General features: G+C 34.7%; 1 protein-coding gene across 1 annotated transcript; it reads right to left on the minus strand.

Annotated features, from left to right (window-relative positions):
- Positions 1 to 511: 511 nt before the first annotated feature.
- LOC128677335 (nose resistant to fluoxetine protein 6-like) lies at positions 512 to 8,422 on the minus strand. The gene is made up of 13 exons (XM_053758086.2): positions 8,069 to 8,422; positions 7,251 to 7,483; positions 6,610 to 6,821; positions 6,125 to 6,204; positions 5,644 to 5,828; positions 5,024 to 5,169; positions 4,386 to 4,554; positions 3,650 to 3,843; positions 2,911 to 3,052; positions 2,382 to 2,565; positions 2,088 to 2,230; positions 1,481 to 1,587; positions 512 to 840 (listed from the first exon to the last, which is right to left on the minus strand). The coding sequence occupies exons 1-13, from the start codon at positions 8,376 to 8,378 to the stop codon at positions 711 to 713; spliced, it is 2,235 nt and encodes a 744-aa protein (XP_053614061.1). The 5' UTR covers positions 8,379 to 8,422; the 3' UTR covers positions 512 to 710.
- Between the last annotated feature and the right edge of the window lie 2,014 nt (positions 8,423 to 10,436).

Genomic DNA, 10,436 nt, shown 5'->3' on the forward strand with positions numbered 1-10,436 from the left:
AATAATAATAATATATTTTATAAATTTTAAATAAATTAAATATCAAACGTTAATTATAAGGTGTTTCATGATTAAGAAGTAGATAATCTTTGTGACAGAAATACCTTGATGCCTTGACCATTGATATTTTTGTTTAGGTACATTTGGAAGATTTAGTCTTATTTTAGCTAAATATTTCAGATCATACATGGTTTAATTTATTATATTGGTATAGTTACTACTAGCTACTATATAACCCGATACCAATTCATTAGTAATAACTAATATAGTATAGGCTAGAAGTACAATTTCAAAGTTCAAACGACTATAAAAATATTTCCATAGAAGTATGTAATATGTTATTTCGTACTTTACACTATAACGCCATCTAATGGAAATATAACACACCCGCTAGTGAAGTTGTAGCAGCTCGCAGTGTGTAGCCATAGCGTGGATGTCTTGCTCTGTACTTCAATATTTATTTATTTTATTCTGAGGTGGACGGATAGATGACGCAAACTAAAGTTGTACATTAGTATTTAAAGCATTTTTTGTATTTTTCATTTGTTCTAAAAATATGTTTAAACTTATAAGTAGGTATATTAATTAGTATTGAGTACTAATATATTATTTATAAATAATTTCAGCAAAGTAATCTTTCGATGTGCTAAAGTCACATATATAATCACTAGAAAATAATTTATTTCAAATATGATAAACAGATTCCAACTTCACATCTTTGAAAAACATACGACGGTTGGCAGGTTGTCCCGAAGATTTCCCGAGCTGTTTGATATTGTGGTAGCACTAGTATTTTGTGTGCCATTTTCATTTTCTTCTCTTTTAGGAGTTTCCTTCAATCTGAAATTTTAAATAGGTAGGTTTAGTTATTTAAAATTAAAATTGAAAAATATTGTATGTGTTGCCTTTGTGCAATAAAGAGTTCATAGACAAACAAAAATATTCATACGTTTTTTTCTATTTCGAATTTATTTTAAATTTATTTTGAATAGAAAATAAATGAATACTGTCCAAATACAACACGATATACAAAATATACGAAAGAGTAGAAATATAACGTTTTGAATACTATTTTGGTTTGTATGGGAAATGAGGAAATCACCTAATTTTACAAGCTTTTATAGCTATATAAGTATGCCTCTATGTTAATTCGGGTGGAATCTTTTAACTTAATTTTGAAGCAAATATATTCAACCGATTGAGCTGAAATTTTGTACACAATTTTAGTTTGGATGACAATGAATTAATATGCTGGCGTTACCAGGAACAGCTCCAGACTTGGTAATTCGTCAATGGATTACTGCACGAACATGATTTTTATGTCACACATTTAAAGCAATAAGACAATCTGACAACAATACAATTTGGTGTCAAATTGCCATTTTCGTAAAAACGTATTTTTATTGATTGTTAAAAACACTGAAATGACAAAATGTATGAGAAAAAAGAAGGTAGTAAGGAAGGAAAACATGTCAGTTACTTAGCAAAGAAGAACCGCAAGAGGTTGTTGGCGGGCGCCTCGGCCAGCAGCCACAGCGCCAGTGCGCTCGCACAGCCCCAAAAGATGACGCCGGTACCCACCGTCACCTGGAACCAGGGAAAACATGTACTTTTAATATATAATTTATAAATAACTAAAAAAATCTATCTTAGGCTAAGTAAGGTGTCCATCATACAGACAGCACTCCCGTGCTGAATTGCAATGGAAATTATCTGTGCGAGAGAGAGATATGTGTGACGGCAACATTTTTTAAAATAAAAATATATATTTATGAAGTAAATTAACTATATAAATTTCAACGCTGTCTGATTTAGTCGCCAGCTGATGCATGAAACTTTAAAATTGCCTGGGTGATAAGGAAAATTTTGTTCTTTTTCAGATTATATATAAACAAATAAAAACCTTATTCCAGGTTATATTCTACCTGTGTATTAAATTTCATGACAATCCATCCAGTAGATTTTGCGTGAAAAGTAACAAACATATAAATACTAGCTTTTGCCCGTAGCTTCGCACGTGTGAATTTCTCACGGGAACATTTATTTTTCCGGGTATATAATAGATAGTACAATAGAAGATATTTTACCACATTCAGGTCATCATGGTACACAGAGTTGCGAGTGGTGTAGATGTGTCTCGTTATGAAGAGAGTATGTGTGAGGTAGAGACCGTACGCCAGCCGGCTGAGCGGGACCCACGGGTACCACGAGAGAAAGCCTTCCACTAGTGCTGGAAATATACGTTTTTTTTTACAAATTTCAAGGTTTTAACACTATCGTTACAACATAATGGCGCCAGGATAAACAAAATGGCAGACAGATAGTGTGCTATTACCCTATTATAGATAAGTTTGTCCATATACGTTTATTAGTTAACTTACGAACTGTTCCGAAGGCGAGACAGAAGAACACGAGCGCCAGGCCGCATGTCCACACGGGCCGGTTGAAGGCGGCGTACAGCGCGCCTTCGGCCGGCGCGTACGCGCGCCACAGGAACGACACGCCGTCCGCCATCACGCAGAACATCACCAACAGGCCCGACACGCAACCCACTATGGACCACGGCTGGAATTCAACATCCCTACTGAGCCTTTCATCCGGTAATAAATGTAATTATAAGCTATCCGAATTATTTTACGACAAAATGTGAAATGATTTAATTTCTATTCTTTATGAATAATGTAATCTGTTGTATTCGTAATTTAATTTTTATGTTAAGCGCATCTAGTTGCCCTCTATCCAACCTCAAAATCTTGTGACTTGTAATAATATCTGAATATAAATATTCAGCTATTTTGATTTAATACTGTACTACTGCTGTCAAGTAATAAAGTTAATTAAGCCTGGATCTCCACAGATCGGAGTATTGTAGTGACTTTAATACCATCTGAGAGTGTATTTCGTCCCCACCTGAGATATTCTCTTAGCAGAGTTCTTGAGCCGCACGAAGGCGAAGCCACACAGGAATCCTATGAGGTACGGGGGGTAGCGGGTGTGGCTCTTGATGTACGTCAAGTTGAACTGCTCGTTGCCGCGGATGTCAGTTACGAATCTGTAAAAGATATTAAGGACATCAAGTCAGTCATCAATACAGTTGTGTGTGATATAAAGTTAAATAAAATAGGACAGCTGCATCTCGTTGAATAACAGAGCAACATAATATTAATTTTGTTATATAATCTCGAAAAACTATATTTCACTACATAAACTAAGCGTGTTACCGAACTTACCAAGCAGAGCATTTTCGACCTATACGACTATACCTTAGTCGCCGCGTTGTCCTATATATTGTAGGCAAAAGCCACGCAATGAAAACGCACTATATATGTATTTAAATAATAGTTTTCCTAACAAGATTCGCAATACTCCATATTACTTACGCGACTTCATAATCTTGACCACGCAAGGAAGCTAATTTTAAATTGAATGATACTGAGATAATGAACAATGGAATATTTATCACGTTATTGTAAGAGAGATGATTACATTGATCGCACAAGCGTTATAACTTGTATTTTTACAAATATATTTAAGAATATTATTACTTCCAATCTCCCAGACACAAAATGGAAACACCCAATCGTTCAGCACATTTCTTTGTCCCCAAATACTATTATGATTTTTAATCATTTCTGTGCCACTAACTTACTGGTATGTAAAAAGTTGTACTGGTGATAAATTGTTCATGTAATTGATGACACTGGTCGCTGCCATAGATGCTGTGAACAGTGTTACACCCAAGGTGATGCCGATTTTAGGGTAGTGTTTGTAGATCCAGTAGATCAGCAGAGTAACAATGAAGAAGTGGAAGTCACTGGCGATGTACCAGGACACGATCAGGCACTGAAATATTAAAAAGTAAAAAAATGGACACTAATCAAGTTACTAAAAACCAAGGTAATTACATTATTGGTACCGTGATTAAAATTATACAATCGTGTCTTTAATTTTTTATTCCATTAATTTAGTAACGAAATATCAGAATTTTGTCTACACGTGTATCCATACGTGTAGAAAATATCGACAGCAACCCGAGGAATATTCGAATATTGCACTTGTTGCACAATATTTCACTTTATCTAATTTGTATACCATCATCATCAGAGAGCCTGCTGACTCAAGCATCAAAATATCCACATTCAATGGTCTTCTTTGGAAAAAGGCTGCGGTGAAGTTTATTACGCTGCTTTTTTCACCTGCGCTTTGGAATTCGGGCAGTAGATTTAGTTATAAGCATGGAATTAATAGGTACTCTAACTCCATGGTTATAAGTAATTTTTTGATGTCAATACATCAAAAAATTACTTATAATAACCTATTGAGGTTATTATATCATCCTAAAATTTAGAATTGTTTTACGGTTTTCTACTATAAAAAATACTTACAATATTTTCAGTGTCGATATAGTTGTTGAGCATCAGCAAACTGATCCACCACGTCTTCTTGCATTTGCCCGTGTCTGCTTCTATGGCCCTGTTCCAGAGAGGACCAGAGCCAGTGTACGGGAATACAGCGCAGATGTAAAATATTACCAGCGCGAATGCTACTATTAATCTGAAAAAGAAACTAACATTTACACTGGACTCAACACTCGCAGTTTTACTCCTGACTGAGAAGGCACTGAACTCACTAATATTTTAAAAATATAATAAACTGTAAATGGGCTATGTCTGTGCATAGAAGATATTAAAGAAAAATAATTATTAGATCTGAGTCTTTACGGGACTAATAGAAGCCAAAAAAATATTTTTAGAGTTATAGTCTTCTTTGTCCGTTTGCTCGCGCATCAAGCAAAACATTTTGGATGGGATTTGATGCAATTTTACAGTTGCATAACAGACCTAGCAAACCTATACCCACTATGTGTATAGGTTTCATTGCGATACGTTGCTTAGAACCCGATATATTGACAAAAGTAATTTATGAGCGCGGACACACATAATAAACGTGATTAAAAGCTAGTTCAAAAAATTTGCCAATATATAACCACCATTTAAGAACTATGAAGCAATGGGCGTAATACCTGACATATCTTTTGAGAAACATGATAAAGAGATTCGGGAGGCTTTTGGCCACTGCGGTGGCCAGCAGGAACCCCGACAGGAAGAAGAAGGTGTCCACGAACAGGTCGTCATGAAGCAATAGCATGGCTTTGAAAGAGTTGATTTCCTGAAAATAAATTGTAAATATATATCATTTTTATTACACATATTAAAAAACGTTTAATTGTAATTTATAATAATAGCCATGTTACTCAACAAGATGCTATAAGTAATAAAATTTCAAATTTGTGATTGTTCTATTTTTTGTTGGGAGAAAGTACTGATTATATGAGTATGTTATTTACTAGGAATACAATTTACAATACTTAGGGTCTGTTTCCTCGCTTGCTGATAAAGTATCTGATAGTCTGTATATATAACATATTGAACATATAGCATTAAAAATTGTATTTCACAATTGTTGAATCGGCCTAACTGGCCAATCATGTTAGTCAGATTACAATATGATACTTTATCATAAAGTTTAAAAACATAAAAACGATTCATAACGACCAATGAAGGAAAATATTTATGAAAATATTACATTTTCTTTAAACTTTGAGTACATCTAGTGATGAGATATATGAAAAATAAATCTTACGCCGTCTACATAGAGTCCATTGCTTATTGGTCCCCCGTACTGGATGCCAACCAGGTGATCCAACACTATCAGGCAGATGGTCAAGAAGCGAACGCCATACAACACTTCAGCTCCACCCTCCTTGTTGACTTTTAACAAATTTTCACCATTTTCTTTCACACAGAACGCCTTGATTATTGCATTGGCTGCAATGATATTAAAATAATTGCATATCTTTGTTATGAATCAATACTTTCATAATAAATAATGTATGGGAAACACTGTAATATCCAAACAGACAGATGTGAAATTTGTCACGGATATTACAACCAGAGGTCAATATAGCTTCTTTATACATTAGGATATTTATCTTTACAATCAACTCTCTAAAAAGTGTTAAAGTTTGTATGAAGACAGATAAGATTATTTATTATTGATACTTTTTGTTGCGAACGGATTCGCGAGCAATGTCTAAATAAATTGTGTAAATTTACTTACTTACTTTCTTGATTAGATTTTTGGTTTCTACAATTGATGTATGTACACACCAAGCAGATAACAGTTAGGGTTGCACTCATGATCCTGAAAGGAAAATATATATTAATGTCTATTTTTTCCACAATAAATTCATTTAGATGCACTCTACGACCAAATTGGTTTACTTTTGATATCATTTGTTATACCCAATTACAATATTTCTGCGTGAAATCAACATCATTCTAATGCCGGCTCCACACTATCGCGGACCAATTCACTTAATTTTACGGATTTGGCATAGGCACATTGCTGGATTATCCTTGCGTTAAAAAAGGCTCAGACACAAACATAGCAATATACGTTCATCCGCGTCAGTTTCTGTCCGAGTTCGCAGTGTACATCCCGCATTACAGACACATCTACCATCCGTAATAAGGTCTGTTTCAGTCACACAAATCTCTAATTTCAATTTTAATATACATATAAAAAAAAACAAACAACAATACTTACATAAAAGCATAAAAAAGTCCGTCATACTCCATCGGCTCGGCCGTTTGGCACTTCTCATTGACGGATATCCTGGGCCTCATGCCCGCAGCAGCGAGATGGCTGCGGGACAGCATGGTGGACAGCAATCTCTCCACTGAGAGCGGGGAGCAGACGGCTGGCACACACACTCCCCATGTCAACTCGTTTATGGGCCGCGAATGGCTGACCTGGTGCTGAAATGTTGGTTAATAGCTGGTTTTTCACATTCCTTAGCATTAAATATTAAAAATAGATGGGCGTCGCTAGTACATAACTAACGCAGCCCGCGTTAGTTATGTACTAGCGGCGCGTCCCAGCTTTGCTATCTTACTAATTCCTGAAATAAATGATTTAGTATACTCATATAAAATATGATATGACTAGCTGAGCCAGGCGGCTAAGCTTCTAGAAAATCAGTTAATTACTGAAAAAAATATTCATAAAATGCAAATAAAGGGGAAGGGGGTTAAGATAACACAATTTTCCCAAAACCTAAAATCCTGTTTAGATTTTCGGTTTTAGGAAAATCTGGTTTAGAATTATTTTATTAGATATTAGTAATAGTAATAACTATTGTTTTGTTCTTTCGCCACCCTTATAATTTGAAGAAAACCACCACTTACCATGAGATGGTCGATCGCAGATGCATATGGTTCTGGATTTTTCTCGAAACTCTTATTTCTCTTTCTAACAGGATGGTCGGTCCTCTCGAGTACAATCTCAGAGAGGCAGTATTGGGTCTTCAGTTCCGGATTCGATTCCGCCCAGGTCGGCTGGAGACATTCGTCGAAGTTCCCCAGTTGATAACGGTTTCCGTATAGAAGTCCTAGTGGCTCTGATGCTATGGAGTCCCAATCTGCAGAAACATATTTGGAAAATGGTTCATAAAAAGTATTTGTTTTGTAAGTAATATAGGTACATAAGTCAAATACAAATAAAGAAAGAAATATAGAATATACATTAAAATAAAATTTTACCATCATTCCGCACTTTCATTTTCTGTACTCGAATTTCATTCTTTTGTTTTTTTGTAATAAATTTAAATAATACTAAGTAATAATACTCTTTGGCGCTTGAACTAATTTATAACAAAAATACTTTGATGAGACATGACACAACAAAATTAGTTTAAATACATATATGTACCTAAATGTTGCATGTTACAAATAATTATGTCTGTCTATTGAACTTGTCTAAACGCCATATATTTAAATATTTCTTTTTTTTTGTCGCAAATTTCATGTTTTTTATAATACACACATTTTAATTGGGTTTTCATCAGGCTGAAGCAAATGGCAAAATTACCCATTTAGAATACCTACCCTAACTTTTTTTCAGGGGATTTTCTACTTTTTGAGATTTGCTTTATAGAGTAATGAAATCTTTGGCAGTTAAAGTTAATAATGGTAATGGTTGTACATTGTTTTTCCCAAAAACTCACCCCAAACAGCCCACAGCGTGAAGTTCTGAAGGCTGTGAATCAAGCGCAACGTCTGATTCAGACATGGCTCCTCCTCCTCCGTCCAGTTCTGGTGTTTCAACGCAAACAAAACATTCTCTAAATAAACATATTCTTTATTATCTTTCACAACTTTATGAGTCCTTTCCGTCACTTCTTTCCTGTCTACAGGAGCACTATTCTCATTAGTTGAAAACCTTGTTGTAGTCTCAAAGTCTTTTACCCTATTTGTAACATTACATTTAAAGGATTTTAAGACTAGTAAAATCACTATAACTGTAAGGATCTTCATGTTTGCTGGTCGACTTATGTTGTAAAACTAAAGCTATGAAAAGAATCTATTGTCTTTAATGCACTGTTTCATGTTAATTGGCACGCAATCAATTGCAAATTGCAATTATATGAGGTATTGTTATGGCTTTAATCCCTATTGATGCAGCAATGATGTATATCGAACATTTGCGTCATGGTGTAAATTTTAAATTACATGAATGATAAATTAATAGTTTAAAAAACACTAGAAAAACACGCTTTTATAAGTGCACGTAAAACTTAATCGTGATCAAAGTTCATTACGACATCTTTCTAACAAGTCCAAACACGCCTATGATACGATATTATATCATGGAATGCCAGTGCCTATCTTCCGGCTTCATTATCAGATCAGTTCGACAGTATATTGTCATCAGAACTACATACAGATGCCAATTTTTATGACGCTACGATCCTTGGAAGATGGTTGAATTAGTTACCTTAGATTCCATTACATAGAGTCTTCCATACATACAGGTCGACCTAATAAAAGCGTGTTGAAGATTAGCGTTTGTATCGATTATTTTTCAAGATTGGTTTGTCATAAAATTTTGTTTAAACAAATTTAAAATATTATAAAATTAAATTAAATCTCATTGTAAAGTGAAAAACTAAATATGATCTAAATAGAGTTCTATATTTATTATTTTCAAAATTTAAACTTATATTTAATATCCTATTATTAGATTAACAATTCTGTTTTGAACATTGAAAAGGGAATACCTGATAGATCGGCGCCATCTACTGATTTTATCCGGAAACATTTTCACCCTCAAACGACGCAGTAACCCTGTTGCACCCCTAGTCACATTCTGCTTTTAATTCTTTTGAACCAGAAAGTTTTGTGTCGAATACTAAAAAAATGGCGACTAAGTAAAAAGATGGCGACTAGTGTCCCATTTTGTTAGGTCAGAGCCATGCCCCATTGCTCAGTCGTGCTCTCGTTCTCGCTTTGATGTCCGTCGACTGACATCAAAACGCAGAACAACGTAGATTTTGTGTGAAGTTTCGACGTATATCAACGTATGTCAGTGTCAAAACAAATATTGATGAATTGACATCATGATGTAAATTCGTCCTCCTAATTTTAATATATGTATAAGACCTACATTTTTGTAATTGATGTCTTTGGAGAAATGGCCGCGGTTTTGCGCCGCTTCTTCTTCACCTGCGCTTTGGGAGTCGGCAGTAGACGTCTACTGTGAAAATTACTTAAACTAAGTAGTTTAAGTAATTTTTTGACGTCAATAAATGATGTAGCTACATATTTATCTAAATCATCCTAAATTGAATAAAGAATTTTGAATTTGAATTTGAATCCTTGCCAGTCGTCTTGTTAATTTCTTTTAATTCGCACTGGCTGTTCAGAAGACAACAGCATTTTCGTTTTTTATTTTTTTTCTTAATAATGCCAAGTTGTTCGATGCTTACCATCATAAATGAATTCTATTTTTAAAATTTTCTTCCCGCCCTTAGTCGGGACATAATTAGGTATAATGAGTTTTTCCAGACTTTCCTGGATTTCGCAGCTCCCGCCCCACGTTCGGATAAAATATACACTACTTCGAATATGAGAAATGGATTTGGAAACGAGCGGCATCAATTATTATTTCAGAAAACGTAGGTAAGGTGGCCGTGTAAAAGCAACATTGAATACACACATATATACGTCCAATTCACCACATTCATCGGATTATTTCACCATCGATATAAACTTGTAAGTACCTACTCAATGAGCAGCAGGATTTATACATAAAATTTGCTTGAGAAGCAACCGATGATTATTTTACTACGCAAATAGTATTACTAAATGATGGGGAAACGCAATTGCTCATTTATTTGGCAGTTATGTTCGAAGTAATTAACTTCCTTGTTGTCGATTTTGTGAAATCGTGTAACTAACAGTATATAAATAACTTGATGGACCCTCCAGATCGGGTGGTAGTTGCGTCTGAATGCACAAATTGATAGTCCACTATCTGTGGCCATGATAAAGGGTCACGCAAATTTGAAAACACATTTGAATAGATGTCTTTTA

The sequence above is a fragment of the Plodia interpunctella genome, chromosome 17 (assembly GCF_027563975.2).
Source record: "Plodia interpunctella isolate USDA-ARS_2022_Savannah chromosome 17, ilPloInte3.2, whole genome shotgun sequence".
In the NCBI taxonomy this organism is placed as follows: domain Eukaryota; kingdom Metazoa; phylum Arthropoda; class Insecta; order Lepidoptera; family Pyralidae; genus Plodia; species Plodia interpunctella.

Coding starts and splice junctions, on each gene's coding strand:
- LOC128677335 (XM_053758086.2), bottom strand. CDS start 8,378: ATGAAGATCCTTACAGTTATAGTGATTTTACTAGTCTTAAAATCCTTT. Junction 4,555..5,023: donor TTTCTCAAAAGATATGTCAG/GTATTACGCCCA, acceptor TTTCTTTTTCAG/ATTAATAGTAGCATTCGCGC. Junction 1,588..2,087: donor ACCATGATGACCTGAATGTG/GTAAAATATCTT, acceptor CCCTGGTTCCAG/GTGACGGTGGGTACCGGCGT.